General features: G+C 47.0%; 1 protein-coding gene across 1 annotated transcript in view; it reads left to right on the top strand.

The window, feature by feature from the left end:
• LOC119397232 (zinc finger SWIM domain-containing protein 8) overlaps positions 1-17,108 on the top strand; it is a gene marked incomplete in the record, with an annotated part of 161,537 nt that overhangs the window by 98,710 nt on the left and 45,719 nt on the right. Inside the window, 1 exon segment of the mRNA XM_037664670.1 lies at positions 14,146-14,332. Within this exon segment, the coding sequence (XP_037520598.1) occupies positions 14,146-14,332 (187 nt within the window).

Consider the following 17,108-nt stretch of genomic DNA (forward strand, 5'->3'; position numbering starts at 1 on the left):
CCCCCCCCTCGCGCTGCTTCGGTCCTTCAAGACAGGCGGCGCGTTCCTCTGCATGAGTAGCAATCAATGGCAGGCCTGGCATGCGGTTTTATGTTATTGCATGCGCCCTCCGTGCAACGGGGATGAGTCAGCGTTTTTTCATCTCTGCCTCAGTCGCGTTCATCGCCCCTGCTCGCAAGGGCAAAAACATATGATGCGCTGGGGATGTTACGATTTGGAGTTTATACGGAACATGACTGCGATGTCGGCGGCAAAACCTGTTCACAATGTCCATATAATTGCTATCGCAATAAAAGCCAAAGCAGTAATCTGCTAAATTATATCACTGATCTTAAAAAGGCTACTGCTATGTAACTGCAATTCTTGTGCAATCACTTTTTTTTTTCACATTTTATGAAGTGAACCTAGTTTGCAGAACCTTTTTTTTTTTTCAATTATTTCATGCGTTTCTTGCGTTCTTACTCGGGATAGATAGGTCGCATAGTATTAAAAAGGTAGTATAGTTCATAACTGCAATACATTCTCCAAATGCTGCTTCAGCGTTACGTCTATCCTAGGCCAATTTAAATATGTACTTGTCCCCCCAAGTTGCTACAAATCTGTTTTTCAAGCTCTTGAGATGACATAAAAAATTCCGCTAACTGCTCCAAATCGGGGTTCGTCTGCGCCAAAGTGGAAATTTTGCTGCTCCAAAGACTGTTCCCAAATCAACTTCAGCCGTCTCGCCCCTGGTGAGCAGATGTGATGGTGAGGAGGAGGGAAGAGAGTAAAGCGTAGCATAGCTTAAAGAATGAGAACTGGAAACGTAGTGTGAAAGAAATAAGGAGAGAGAGAAAGAAGATAGAAAGAGAAAGCAAGCATTGCGCTGTTTAGCTACCAGATAACCTAGCCAAGCCACGCATGCACAGTAGCTGCTAAGCCCTGCCCACCAATGGAGACATCACGTGCAACCTCCGCTCTATAGTGCATAGCCTGGCTGCACCCGATCATGTCCAGAGAGTCGGGGGGCATTCTAAGAAAGTGCGTACAGTCAAACCTCGCTACAACGAAATTGACGGTGCTCGGAAAAATGTTCGTTGAAGCGAACATTTCATAGTGAAATTGAAAAAAAATATGGTTGACCTGAGCTAGTAGAACAGAGAAACTTTTATTTCCAAGATTCAAAAAGTGTCTGCTGCTTCCTTTGCATCCCCAGCAGTGTCACGATGCGATTCTCATTTATGCATAGCGACGTCACGTTGAAAAGCACGCAGAAACAACGCCTTCCGCGAATGAACCGCAGAGGCACGGTCGCGCAACACGAACTGCACAGTTGCACTAATACGCTAACACTAGCTATCTGCCAACAACGGCGAGATGCAGGCGTGCTATCGCAGAGCGATGACTTACGCCTTATTCTATGCTATTCTTATCCACCACTTGCGGCTGGCTGATCCCGTTGATAACGTGGATGAATTGTTGCTCCGACCACTGGTCGCACTGGCCAAGCGCGAAAAGCACGAAAAGCATGGGCATTGGAAAAGGCATCGTTCCACGATTGCACTCCAGGGCTGCTCGCGTTGATAACGTGGATGTACCGTCGCTCTGACCACTAGCGAAGCGCGAAAAGCACAAAAAGCATTGGAAAGGCATCGCAAAAGGAATCGTTCCGTGAATGCACCCCAGTGTAGACAACTGAGCTTTGGCTTCGGATTGTCTGCGACTAAGCAACTCAAGCCAGTTGCAAAAGCAGGGCAGTCTGATCGCCGTCGCTATCAAGCAATGGCGGCCCCCATGTTCAGTCAACCATAGATTTAATATACTGAGTCTAGAGGAAAAGCTGGTCCGCGAGATCGCTAACCACAAAAATGCTGACATCTTGGAACGTTGTCATTCTTGCCATCACATATCAATCCTAAAGAAGCATTTGCACAATTAAAAACATGCAGATATTGTTTTTTGTTTATTTTGAATTCTTTTACGAAAGAATACGACGGCTATTTATGCAATTTACTGTGTGCGGAAAGGAGCGTTTGCAGGCTGGTTTACTAGATGGCGCCACCATATCAACACCAACGCTCGAGAGTGCGCTTGTGGCCGATTGCGCCGATTTCCGCGTCGTGTTAAAGTCCCTGAAACTTCGTTTACGTCGTGTATCTCGTAGTTGTCATAGTGTCCCGTTGTGTTTTTTTTTCTGTTTCCACGTGCCACTCGACTTCACGTGACAGCGCCTCTTTTCTTATCAAGGCTGAAAACTTCAGTGCAAACCAGGACGGGCGGCAAAGAGGGATGAGACAAGCACTGGAAGTTATGTACCAAACTAGGCGCAACCGAAGGTTTTTTTGTAGGTCTTTTTTAAAAACGGCGATAAAATTATCGGGGTGACGCCGCTGCATGCTGCAATCAACATTGTTCTGCTTATGGCACTCGCGCTGAAGTACGGCAGCAATGAGCTGAAAAAGAACGTGGGATAACAGGTGTCTCGTCATTGCAAGGTCGAAAGGCACCACGCGACCACGGCCTACGCACGTATTGCTATCGAAGCTGCGAATCTGTCGAGTGAACCCTTGTGCCTGCGAACGGAGAAAACGTTGTTCGTTATGCGTAGTTGGTAAGAGCGTGCCTAGTAAAAAACAGGCATAAACAGCATGGAAATGTTAACTGTTATCAATCAGGGCCAGCTGCACAGACAATGCGTACGCTACACACGAAAACATAAAACGTTTTTCACCGCATCAAAAAACACAGCTGAAGGTTCCCGTGAACAGCGCATAGGCTGGCTTAGGTATGGTAGATTAAAACTGATTACTACCCCGCCAAATATAGCGAGCGTCTCGGGGTCTGGCAACGTTCGTTTGTTCCATCATGGCGGAACCCATGCGGTTATAAGTTTCAATACATGGGCCCTATGGGGAGCTTTTCCTCTAGATGCGGTATATATTAACTCTATGCACTCAACACCGGTGGTTACTGGTGGTGCAAACACACGATTTAGACTTTGAATTCGTATTTTTATGTTCTAAAATGCATCAAAATGTCTGAGATAGTGTTTATTGCACGGTAAATTAATGTTTGAGCCCGAATGGCACTCGTCAATTTTTGTTGAAGCGGAGCGGCAGCAGAAAAGTGTTCGTTGTGGCGAGCATATTTATGCATCGTCTCCTATGGACTGTTGACGGGGAACCGAGAATTTTTCGTTGTACCGGAAATTTCGTTGAAGCGAGTTCGACTGTACTTCCGAGGAGAAAGCCGCGCATCTCGAAGCCAGAAGTGTTGGTCGACGGGGAGTACGAGTGGTGACGGCCTGTGCTTCGCTGTGCCAGCTTTGGCGACTTAGTGCAAACTGCCCGTATTTTTTATTCTTTCAATTCTTCAAGTACCTATACACGTTAACTGAAATTATAGGCTGTTCAGAGTTTATGTGCGTTGACTTCTTGCACTTAGTGTTCGCGTGTCTTTTTATTGGGCAGTCACAGTATGCATATACTACTTCTTTCCCCCTAGGTGAGCTTTTTGGCATCAGCAACTTGGCCAAGCTGCTTTCCATGCCAGTGCTGGTGAAAACCAGGAACACCATCACTTGGCCTTTCGCATTGGACTCTTCGGACTGGAGATGTCTCGGCCACCAGCTTCTACAAAAGCTCTTGAAGTAAGTTCTAGCACATTCCTAAGATCACTCTGTGGCAATTTCATATGGCAGTGGTTTTTAATCCTTTGAGGGTTTACGCCTTACATGTATGGCATCACCTAACAGGCACCAAAGTTTTTCGCTGTACATGTACGACATTGCCTGTACTTTTAAAACACTCCTTCTTTGATCATTTCTCTTGCTTGGCATGTGCTGCCACACTTCGGGAATACGGGGAATTTTTTTCATGCGCCAATGCCTCTCCATTTTTTTTTTTCTTTCTTTCTCTCCAAAACTGTGCGCCGGCTTTCGCTTGCTCATCCGAGCGCGACTGCGCGCGGTTCGGCTGGTTTCGCGCACCTTTTTCAATCATTTTTCTTGCTTGGCATGTGCTGCTACACTTCGGGAATACGTGGAATTTTTTTCATGCGCCGATGTCTCTCCGTTAATGTTATTTTTTCTTTCCAGATTGGTGCGTCAACTTTTGCTTGCGCATCTGAGCACGTGCACACGGTGCAGCTGGTTTCGGTTTCGTCCTTCGGGTGGTTATCGCTTCTCGCGCCTGCAAAGCTGATGGCTGTCTGGTTTCTAATCTTTCAAAGGGTGACCGCTTGTTACTCTCGTTTATCGCTCCCCGGGACGCGATTACATCGGTTTCCTTGCAGCGCTAAATTACACAAACACCGCCGCCGTGGTTGCGTTTCCTATTTTGGGGACTCGGAAAAACTAACTTTGTCTCATTGAGGATAAGACAAAGGATTATTATAGCTTTTTCACTCGTTTTGCTTTCTGGACGGGCGCACAACCATACAGTTTTCTTCCGTGCGCTCACTCGCATAGTTCGCTTACGCTATGGAAGTGCACGCCGATTGCTCTGCTGCTAGCGAGTCGAGCGGTGATTCCTTCTATTTGGACTATTCCCCAAGGGTATTTTTTAGGGGTGTGCGAATATTCGAAATTTCGAATATTTTTCGAATAGTGTTTGCTATTCGATTCGATTCGCACTGAAATTTTACTATTCGAACTATTCGAACTTCCCAAAGACAAATGCAGTCAATGTCCGGTTGAAAGTGACCCTTCAGATTTTCAATATGCTTCACCTCATTACACTCTCGTATTGCGGCAAAGCTGCCTTTCAAGCTCCGTTACGGTCGAATTTAGGCAAGAGACACTCAACGTCGGATTGGAAGTGGTCCCTAGATTTTCAATATGCTTCACCTCATCACACCCCGTATTGCGGCAAAGCTGCCTTTCCAGCTCCGTTACGGTCGAATTTAGGCAAGAGACAGTCAACGTCGGATTGGAAGTGGTCCCTAGATTTTCAAGGTGCTTCACCTCCTCACACCCCTCGTATTGCGGCAAAGCTGTCTTTCAAGGGTCCGTTACGGTCGAACTTAGCCAAGAGACAGTCAACGTCCGCTTGGAAGTGGTCCCTAGATTTTCAATATGCTTCACCTCATCACACCCCCGTAATGCGGCAAAGCTGCCTTTCAAGCTCCGCTACGGTCGCAAATGTATTAACTCAAGAAAATGCTGGTTCCAATATGGAGATAATAGATGTGGCAGAGTTGGGGCGCTCAATTAATGCGTTTTGGACCTGAAATTTGGGTAGGAAGGTCCAAAAAATCGGACGCCGAAGCTTTTTAGCATCCAAAATTTCAGATGTTCTTATATATATTGACGGTCTACGAGGCAGATTTGGAACTCCGGACTTGAAGGGAGCAAACCCTTGTCCACCACACCAGTTGGCCTTCCACAGAAGTTGAGAGAGGAGGAGAGGCTGAGGAAATGGCATTTTTGCCCATCACGTGTAAGTGTTGCGGCAACACTTTGGTTGCACCAAATCATGTACATAAATATAATTCGGCCTCTACATTGCCTCATTCTTGATAAGAAAGACAACTATGAAATATGACCCCACCAGCGCTTCATCAACCTAGCGAAAAGAAACACTTTCATGTTGCTATCTCACAAGAACATACTTAGGGATTCTCTGCAACCTTTTTCTGTAATTCACTTCGAATTATTCGAAAAATGTTTGAGAAATATTCGAAAATTATTCGAAATTATTCGATTCGATTCGCACTCAATCTTTATTATTCGAATTCGCTTCGCACCCAAAATTTTGCTATTCGCACAGCTCTAGTATTTTTGTATGTCTGTGAGCTATGCTTAATTAATATCATGGAGGAAAGAATACTAAGGAGAGGCCCTGACGTCACATTCGTGAAGCCTCCACATCGCAAACACCCGCATCGCCTCCTAGCGAAGGAGCAGCGAAACATTTCGCGATTTCTGTCGCGAATGTTTCCTGTGATCCAGGAAACATGAGGGGAGTAGGTGCGTGACAGCCAGTTTGGGGATACTGCATTGTGCAAGCCCAGTGCGTAGAGGCCAATCTGGAAGGCACACATGTGCAGTGCTCAGTGGCGGCCCCTGTGGTTCTGGCTGGCCGAGGGCTGGGTGAACAAAACCGCCGTGCTCGAGTTGCCACCGGCCTTGGTCAGCACAGTCTTGGCTAGCTCGTCGGCCGAGGCCTCGCTCGGCTGGTTGGGCAGGCTTGGGCATGCACCTCGCTTGCCCTTCAGGCGGCTCGGAGGTGGGGGCTTCTGAGGGGCTGCAGCGACAGCAGCTGGAGCCCGAGACCCAGTGCCAGCTCCAGAAAGGGCCCCACCTCTGGATGCCAAGAAGCGTGAAGGTGCTGCCCCAACGGATGCATGCAAGTTTGGTGGCGGGCTGATCGATGGTAGCACACACAAGCTGCACACAAAGAAATGGAGCTCCATCAGGGAGGGCGGCCACTTATAATTCAGTCATGACTAGCACCGATCAGTAGCTTGTTCGCATCACATGAGTTCATAACAACTGCTATCCACAGTTAAACGGTATAACTAACTTCAATAAAATAAAATTTTTGATATAACGGAGCATGTTTATCCATGACTTCAATGTAACGAAGTTTTACTGCTACTGCAGGTGAAAACGAAGGCAATAAATTGGAACTTCTGCTGGTGCCAGTGGTCATATGGTTGACTAGCCATATGACCAAGCCATTTGGTCTTTGTGAATGAATTTTTCAAATTGAGGGTCACTTGACAGAAAGCCTGGGCTTATTGGTGCAGGCTGTAGTGTGCACTTATAATATTTTAATCACGCAATGAAGTCACTGCATCGCTGCCGACCGCATCAACGCACGGCGGCACTCGCCATAACTATTGCAAGCGGAAATGACGGAGAAGAGCGCAGGCGTTTGATTGGATAAATGTAATGTTAGAAGTCACTGAGGCAATGCATCAAAAATGATATAAATATCGGGTTTTCTTTTGCGCGCTTTTTCATTGAATGCCAAATAGACCCCTTTGCAAAAAAAAAGGCTACTACAAAACATGATAGAGGTGCTGGCTGCTATTTAGTCTCTAGCCTTTCGCTTGTGCCAGTTCTCTCACTTCTTTTTCTTGCGTGTGTTCACTCACGAGCTGCCTCGTTTCACATATGCGGTATTGCCCTTCGAGGTTGAGGAATCTTTGTTTGTTGTACTTTTTATACTAACACAAACTGATGGTGTCGTAAAAACAAGAACTTGAAAACAAGGTAGGGTCGTCGTCTGCTTTTCAGCCTGTGGCCTCCGAGCATAGAAAAAAACATGGCTGATCCCTTTGTCATAGGAATTGGTATAACACGAAAGTGAAGCGTGTCTTCACAGACGTAGTTGAGTGTTTGTTGTGCATTGTTTGGGCACAAGGGCGAATGAACGAATGCTGTAGCATCAAATTGTAAGGTCACGCAAAGAACGGCAAGCAGCTCGAAACTCACAACGTGCTGCTCGAGCAGAAAGGACGCATGGAAAGAACATACGCAGGATGAGCGCGAGCTAACAGCTGTCGCAGCTCAACAGTTAAAGCACGCTGCTTTAGACAAAGGAGGAGGCCCGAAACGAACGCACAAGTATAGACAGGACGAGCGCAAAGTAACTATCACAGTTGTAACTTATTTGTGTGTGAGCAGCGTGCTCCTTTTGCAAAAGCTGCCACTGCAGTGAGTGAAGTGACCTTCGTGCTCTCTGTAACTTCAACACAAACTTGCGATGAGAGCACAAGACGTACAAAGCATCCCCCATCACGAGATAAGCGCACGCGCATGAGCGACCACGCTTTGTGGAGGCGCGCCTCATCACAGCACGCAGGGTGACGACCTTTAAAGCGCGCCCTTCGCGCCACCTCACTAGTGATAACGAATACAGGCTGAAGTGTCACCGATCTCTGAGTACCACCAATGGTTCATGGTGTATATAAATAGCTCGCCGTTAGTATGCTGAAGGACGTGCTGTTTGTGGCCGAGTCTGTTCGCGCTGCGGAGCTAGGGGTCGTAGGTTCGACTCCCGGCGATGGAACTTTTTTTTCTAGTTTTTTTCTTTGCCATCAGTTAGTGTGTATTCTACAGCGTCATATGCGTGACAGAAATACGTCAGTGGAGACGTGGTGGACCCCGGCATAAAACACTTTTGTGTTAAAATGCGCACACGAGGTTTGTCCTTACGCAAAAGTTTTTCTTCTTGCCTGTGCACCCTCCTGAGCAGCCTCTTGTGCACTTGCGAGTGTTATGGCATTCAAAGGGTGAAAATCTTCCACCTCGATGCATTGTTATTGGTCTCACCTTTTTCTCGGGGTGCAAGGGGTGTGGCGCCACGTTGTTTGTTACTAGAGAGTTTTATTTCTGAGTACGCAAGCGAGTGGGGCCCCAAGAGCTTGGATACGTGCAGGGTTGCGTACCCAAGCAGAATGCCTCATAGTTGAGTGTGCCCGTCACGAAGGTCTCCCGCGCTCACAGTGCCACAGCGTCTTGTCACGTATGGATTGGTCTGTGTTTTTTTACAATTTAAAATGTTAAACCAAGCATAGATAGTGGCGTGAAATGAATTGCTTCCAATAAAATGATCCTAATTATTCAAAGTTATCAACCCGAAACAAAAAAAAAATTTTTTTTGTACGTGTCGAAGTCGCGACTGAAGCCGGTGCAAAACAATCCAGAAGGTTGGTTGTATTCCCATACCTGCCAAGTCTCCCGGATTACCCGGGAGACTCCCGGATTTTGAACGTTTCTCCCGGTTGTACGGGTCATAGGAAAATCTCCCGGAAATCCAGTTTTGCCCCGGGCGTCCAGAGCATTGCGCGCCCCGTGCGTCACGGTGACGCGAGGTGGGACGTTTCGCGTACACATGCACTACACGCAATTTAAAAATTGATCCTAAATGTGTTATAGGTTATATCAGCCGTTAATATTTCGTAGATGATGTGTTTGTGTACACAAAAATCTATCCCACAAGTTATCTCGCCTTGAAAATGTTGTGTCACTACTGCTTTAAGTGGAGAGCCCAGCACTTAAAAGGGTAGCCGTTGCCGATGTCTGTCGAGATAGCGTGTTCGCCAGCGCTCGCGACCGTCCCCGTCTCAGCGGCGCCCCTTACGGTCCCTTGCCCGACAAAATAACTGGTAAGCAAGCGACGACAGGCCTCGCACGTGGAGCGATGTTATCGCATGTGCCCTTCGCGCGACAGTGACGGCCGGGTCATTTCATCTCTGCTTCAACTGCGTTCGTCCCTAGCGCTAGCGCACATTTACTCGCACGTGAAACAGACGATGCGTAAGCAATGTTATCGGTTTGGACTCTGTACAGATCAGCGGCGACTGCAAAATCCCGCTGACAGTGTCCATATAATTGCTATCGCAGTACCCCACTCGCCCCCCCCCCCCCCCACTTTCCTTCATTCATAGCGAGGGTCTCGTTCTGGCAGACATGATGCCTTCAGGTAGTATGCGAGGGATTATTGGTCAGCTGCCTGCTCGTAAATAGATCACGTGCTACGTGACGCCAAAAAGGCAGAAAAAAGAGTGTTCCACACTCGCCGCCATGGCTGCGACTGGCGCTGACTAACACTCCTAAGTTTCAATCCACATATATACCCTATAAAAAGTGGACGGGGAGATGACCGCCGCCGTAGCTCAGTGGTAGAGCATCGGACGCGTTATTCGAAGGTCGCAGGTTCGGTCCCTGCCGGCGGCAGGTTATCTTTTCGTCCACTTTACTTTCTTCACATTTATATTCTAATTACTACACATCACACCCCCTATACTTTCCTTGGCATTGCTGTCTGTTAGTTCTCATTAATTATGTGAATAACAAAGAAAAACGAGCCCTTAAAAGTAATCTTCTTTCCTTCATGAATGCGTTATGTAGTTTTCAATGATGCCACTAGAGAATCTGCTCCGTGCGAGTCATTCATTCTCATGTTCTCACATCATTCATTCTCATTCTCACGCTTTCTTTCTGAACAATTAGCAATGCAACCGGTGGAAGTGCTTAGTCTGCTGCTGCTGCTAATGAGCTGCCTGAGCAGAGGCTAAGCACTGGCAATGCCGCAATCCTGCTGCGGTCAAATTTCGCATTGGGGAGTATCGTAATTATTGGTGACTTTTTCATGTGTTTGCTCACATAAACTGTGGTTACGCTGTGGTCATGTGACCAGTTGCTCTATCTAGTGCAAGTGAGTTGAGCATTGATTACTCCGATGCCAACTACTCAAGTGCCAAATCGTAATTACCGTAAAAACCCGCGTATGGTCTGAAGTTTCTTTCTAGATTTTATGATGCGAAATTTCTACCCCATACTATATGCAGATCCCAAGAATTTTCGGCCAAAATTCGCAGTTTTGGTTTCGGATTTGCTCAGAGCTATCATCATCATCAGGTTTCTGTGCGCTTCTGCATTAGGTAGCGTTAGTCCTACAGGCAACAGTCACCATTGCAACAACTTGTTGCACTTCATGACTGCCACATTTTACGCCATGTCAGGATCGCAAAAGCAGTATTCGGCAGCTGTGCTGAGGGGTAGCAGTTCGACGTAAACGAGCGAAGCATTCGCGTTTGGAGAAAACAGGATGATGCGCTCATTGTGTGCAGCGGCCTGAGAAGTTTCTGGGGGCTGAAAAATGGAGCGTCTCCCAACGTTGAATGGGAATTGACAGACTTTGTTCAGGAGTGACGAACTGTACACCATCAATATCGAGCTGCTGCAAGCAAAGGCAAGGGAGATCGCTCTAGACAGAGGCATTTGTCTGGCAGTCTTCAAGGCAAGCAAGCGCTAGGTGTCTCGTTTCATGTGCTTTTCTGGGTTCTCCCTACATCGGCGAACGTCGATCTCTCAGAAACTGCCAGAAAGTTACAAAGAGCTGCTTGTGGCCTTTCAGAAACATGTGATTTCGTTGCGAAAGGCAGTCCCCTTTCAGCTGGGCCAGATCAGCAGCGTGGATCAGACGCCAGTATATCTCGATATGCCCTCGGCTGTAACTCTGCATCCAAAAAGGCTCCAGGCAAGTTGCCGTGCAATCATCTGGAAACGAGAAAATGCGCGTACATGGAAGACGCTGCTGAAGGGAGAGAAGTTCTTAAAAAAATGTCGTCCGCTGCCAGGATGAGGAGGTAGATGGACGAATCTCTCATGCTTGACTGGATCAAGTCCATGTGGTGTCAACGGCCCAGAGCAGTCCTGGGGCTCCCATCGATACTCGTGCTCGACACATTTCGGTGTCACCTGGTGGACTCGGTAAAGCGACTGCTGCGCGACTCGTGGGAATGACATCCCAGCTAGGGTGGCTAGAATGGGGAGGTGTGATGACCGGCCTCCGGAGGCTGGCCCAAAAGCGCGTTCCTGCCGCGCGGTGGCGCTGATGGCGGGGGCGCTGTGCTTTTCTCGCGTCGTCTGCTTGCCTCTAGGCGGGCAAATGATTCGACCGCGTTCAGTTTTACCGCTGTAGTGTTTTTAATGATGTTGTTGACGCCGAGAAACTTTATGAAATGGTTCAGCGCTATAATTTCACGTGTAATCCACAAGCTCCGACCACGCAGCCGATACAGAGTGCGGGTTTCGCGGCCCCTTCTTGCGAAGTGGGCGCGCTTGTCACGCGAAAAGTAGTTTAGAAGAATCCCTCGCGCAGACCTGCAGGTGGGAACAACCCTGCGTGTGTCGCTCGCAGATTTGTTATACATTTTCGATTGTAATAGTAGTTTAAAGAGCGGAAGTCAATGCAATTTTTACGCAGTGCGGTAGAAGAATGCAATAAAGTACAAGACTGGTAGCTTGATATAAGTTTATTGGAAACAGTACATTAAAACATTACATAACACAGGGCGCCTCACTTTTCTGCACTTCAAACACCGCTGAGGCATATGGGCCGGCATACCTGGGAGAAACACCAAAATGTGCGACATGTGAAGTATATGAAATAATCTTGCACAGTTGTGATGCCCAAGAGGTATGGACCAAAACACAACATACCTCGTGACACAGATCCATCAGACACAGCGGAGAACAGGCCATTTGCTGACAATGTTGTGCAGTCAGACACATCTAATCGCTTAAACTCGCTGGTCTTTCCAACTCCACAACACACAGAAAGTTTTTGTGCATACACCAGAAGCTCTTGGGCCTCTTCCTCAGACTCAAAGGTGCGCGACAGTGAAGGTGACCAGCCAGGAAAATGGTGCAGGAGGGTGAATTTCGCTCTTCAATTTCAAACACAGCTATCTTGTTGAAGGCAACAGGAGGTACTTTGCTTTTATGATGTTCAGCTGTTTGGTAACTCGCTATGTTTTTGGCTTGGAATGTCTGACGTGCCCAATACCCCGATGGTAGTCGAAGACCAAAAATGAAGTGTTTCCAAGGTACTTCATCGTTGACTATGTCCAGTTCGTGATGAGGAGTGAGCTGGACCGATTCGCGTGCTGAATCGTCAATGTCTTCACGGCTCTTCTTTGCAGGCACAGAAGAGCACTGTCCCATTTTCCTATTCCTCTCTTTTGGCAGAGTTCTCGTCATGTACTTTGGAAGATTCGGGAAAATTGCTGGGATAGCACTCTCCTTAAGGGCAGGCACATCGCGTGGTATGCATGTGGACCTCCTTTCCATTCACAACGTGCGCGTAGTGTCTCATGATAAACCTGCAAAAACATAATAAGAAGTGAGCCTCTGTAATGAAGACATTTCGGATTTCCAAGCAACGAAACAATATGTGCAAGTGCTGCAACGTTAGGTGACACACGTCGAGCCGCGGGTCGATGGAGGCGGAACGCAAAATGCGCCCACGTGGAGCAAGATGCCAATGTGAGATCAAGAGCAACCTATCATCTGAATTAGTCTGGCTCTTTCCACTGCAGTTCTGCGGCTCATGACCCGTGTGTCACACCGGGCCGTTAAACGCCAATGTGTTAACTTGTAGAAACCTCAACTTTTCTATATGCTTAAACAAGTACGAATTCCATACGTACCTTGGGTCAAAATGCCTTTCGCAAACTGCAGAATTCTCTTGCAGTGGCTTGTCGGCCCTTGGTATGGCACGTGCCCACTTCAAATTCATCCTTACGGGCAGGTGCACGAAAGAGAGAGTTTTTCACCGCAGGACTTGTAGCCGCCGTCGCAACCTGGCACAAAGCACCACCTCTGCGTTTCTTTTTTTCCCGTCGACGCCATTCATCAGAGCGGTTCAAAAATCGACGACATCCGCTGACACCATCTCCTTCAAGAAATCGGGAAGCGATAGAAAAACAGGCCGCACTTCACGAACAGCGACAGCTAACTTGTGCTACTCCGTTACCTACGAGACACGAGTAACACATGCTCACAGTCGGCACATGCCAACGGTGCCCCAGACGGGCGCGCCAAATTTCTCCCCAGCGGCAAGAACACGCAGTGGGGCCTCGCTAGGCAAGAGGCCGCCGCCGCGGTCATCACACCTCCCCATTCTAGCCACCCTATCCCAGCTGCAGCCGCTTGATGTGTGCCTCAATAAACCATTTAAGGACCAAATCAAGCACATGTATAAGGAGTGGATGAGGTCCAGAGAGCCGAAAGTGGCTCCTGCTGGACGGCTGAAAGGGGCAGCCAGCGATGCTGTACACATAGATCGCCAAGGCTTGGGCCTGCATTCTCGAGGCGCTCGTTCGTTGTGCCTTCAAGAAGTGCTCAATATCAAATGTTCTTGATGGCACTGAGGATGAGGTGCTGTGGGAGGACATCTCTGACAAGGGAGCTTTGGAAGACGGTGCGTCAGATGATGATGAATAAGTGTGTAAATAAATGCATACAGTTTTTATTTTCCTCTGACTATATGCGGGTCCGAGCCATATGCTGGTTTTTACGGTATATTACAGGAAAAAGTTGCAGGGAAGTTATCTGCTCCATGTGTTCATTCATAAATCTGGTGCCTCTGTGAAACTGTGGCTGACCTGCGGCAGAGCCATCAAAGATGTTCTGATACATTGGTGTCACTGCTTCAAAGCTCCGCTTATTTTAGTTATCCCTTACATTTACACATACACAAATATTCTACATCTTTGAATAGTGAATTTGAAAACGGCTATTCGCATACCCCTTATTTTCAAGTTCTCACTGTTTATTGTACTGAGACACCCAACCAATTGATAATGTCATTGTAACAAGCAGTTGCCTACTCTGCGTATTTACTGCCTGATTTGTGTATTATACAGGTCAAGTTGGCCAACCAAGAGCAAGATCTCGTTAGTCTGTTGAAGAAGATACCATTGGGGGATGCAGAGCTGAACGACATCAGAGAGAAGGCGGAAGCCTTGCGTGATCATAGGCTGCAGTCTCGGGGTGACGCACTGCTTCCACTCATGCTTTCAAGCTACATCTTCGATGCCCTGGTGCTTTCCAGTGAGTTGCATTGGTGCTCAGAAATCAAGTTCCTTAGTGTGTCACAGAGTGACCTTTGTGTCAAATGGTTTGCTCATGGTTTATGATAAAGAAATGATATGAAAGGTCATTGTTCTAACATATGTTGTTATGGAACAGCAGTTGCTGTATTTACTTAAATCTAATGCACACCTTTCTTCCAATAAAATGAGTCCATAAATTGCCTGCACATTAGAATCGCATGCGAACCCAAAACCACGTTTACAGCTTTGGCAAGAACCTCCTGTCAGAGGTACCAAATACATGTCATTGCCATCACAAAATGGCGACGAAGCACATTTTGTTGCAAGTTTGCATCGGTCTATTTTTGTACATGACTGGGACCTATGTGTGTCTTGGCTGCCTCCCATAAAGTGCAAATGGTGATGCACCAATTTCATTACAAAAGTTCACGTCAACGAAAATATATTTTGCGCCCTGAAGATACCTGCATCGCGGCTTTTTTGCACGTCCGAGGCCTGTGACTGTGAGTAGCGAAACAGAGGGAGATCTGAAGTGGCTTTTCGATCAGGAAACGTTTCTACGGTTCGAAAACGGAAAAAAAATATATACTTTGACCTTGAACACCAGCTTGCAGACCTTAAAGGGACCGACAACTGCCCAGAACATGAAATGAGATGACTGCATTAATGAAAAGATTGTCCGTCGCATTGACTCAAGCCAACCCTATTTATCTCGTGAGAGGTGGACTTATATTTTTATTTCTTCATTGAAAGTCGCGAAAAATGACCTTTGGCACGCTGGCAGCAAAATCATAAATGGTCCGATGAAGCCGGTCACGTGACCGTTGATTGGTGTACGCGTTCGATGACTTTTCTGTTAGTACTGAAATATTGTTCATTTCTTTATATTAAAAGGTATTACTCCATAAAAATGTACATATAGGCTTGCGTTAGTTGTATGCAACAAAGGGCGCTGCCTTCGCTTGGCGTAGGCAGCCTTGATACAGGCGCAGGCAACCTTGGGCACAGGCGCACACAACGCTGTACAAATACCGAGAAGGTGTATAAAGCCACGCCATCTCATTGTAACAGCTTGCCATTTTCAAAAATGGTTGGAAAGCTCAAAATAAAGGTGGTTAAGCATAGTTACAGTAACTCCTGCGAAAGCAGAACAACGACAGCTTTCACAAGGGCTAGCGGCATCGCTATCAATTTTCAGCGTTGCTGGAACAAGCCTTCATGTGTGTTTGGAGCCTTTCAGATCGAAAAATACTGCTTATAAAATAACTACGTGCTTTTCGAATAAACCACTGCAGCTACAAACGCTACGAAGGGTAAGCTTCCTGTCGCGCAGTAAAAAACTGGGTCGAGAAAAATCAGTTGTCGGTCCCTTTAAACAACTCTGCGTAGACTCAGCTTGCCAAGGTAAAAAACCCTTCTATTGGCATGTGATCGAGGTGTATCCAGAAGTGATCTCTAAGCCAGCAAAAACTAGATCACAGAAGAAAATGAACTGCCAGTAGAATAATTTTTCCATTGTTTGAAGGTGAGTTGCACTTGTCTCTTTCTTCTAATCGGCAACATAGTGGGATGTTGGTTTTTTTTTTTTAATCTGATGACATTACATTCAGGTGCATTGTTATTTTGAACCTGCGAAAATTGGGTGTGCGTTATTTTAGGGCATGTTGGATTCTAGCAAATACGGTATGTTTTTCTGACCTTTGTTCCATAGTAACTCCTTTTGTCGAGCATTTTGCATTCCACCAACCCAAAAAGTGCTGTGGTGGCAGTTCCAGCACTGCTAAGCCGGGGTGTTCAGCTGAGAAAGTGATAATAAGCACAGCATGAAAACAGACAGACTTGGTCAGTAACCTTGGCTTGAATTACATGATCTGTTGCTGGTCACGTGATCTTTTGTGGTTGTGAGGCTGACATCCTGCTGAGGACACTAAAGTGAAACGTTAAATCAGTTTAGACAGATCAGTTATTCTTTCAGAACTGTATTGTCATTAATTTTGCCACCATAGCAGTGATGGAAGTGCTGCTCAACTTCAGTGATTCCACTCCTGCGCCAACTGCGCCAAACTGCGCCAGAGTTTGAGTTTGGGGCTTCTATCACCGGCGTCTATCACCGGCAATGGCACCGCCGGCGGGTAAAAACATGTGCGGCTTCATCTTGGGGCCATCAAAGTTACAACCACGGGCCAAGAATTATTCCGCTGAATAAACAGTGCCAACGCTGCTTCTGTTCTGCAAGTCTGCTTGATAGCAAAACGCGCTCTCTGCAGAGGCTCGGGACGTCTAGGCCAATCGGCAGCGTGGAAGTGTGGCGGCGATTCAGCGGTGGACGTCGCCTGTTCCAGAAACGCTGCTGATAGCTCGTTTCAAACGTCGCTCGGCACGCAATGAAAGCAATGTTCAGTAATAAATACACGCATGCCACTAAAATGCCTGTCACTTCTGTTTCTGGACATCGTGGAATGATGTCTGGGATCGCTATAGCAATAGGTATATGGAACAATATCGAATTTTCCGTGCTTCGCGTCAATGGAAGAGCACGTGAACAGTGGGAACGCGTTGACACTTTTCCTCAGATATACTTTATCCATGTATCTTCATCCAGAAGAGCTTTTTCGTCATTCCTTCTACCAGCTCATCCGGGTTTGTAATCACTCTGTGGTAAATACCCCCTAAAAGGCCCTGCCCTTTCGAGGCCGTGGGTGCTAGGGTTCCAATTCGATTTTGTTGCTTGCTCTTTTTTTTTTTTAAATCACGTCATATCCACGAAGTGAATG

Source organism: Rhipicephalus sanguineus, chromosome 1 (genome assembly GCF_013339695.2).
Source record: "Rhipicephalus sanguineus isolate Rsan-2018 chromosome 1, BIME_Rsan_1.4, whole genome shotgun sequence".
Lineage (NCBI taxonomy): Eukaryota > Metazoa > Arthropoda > Arachnida > Ixodida > Ixodidae > Rhipicephalus > Rhipicephalus sanguineus.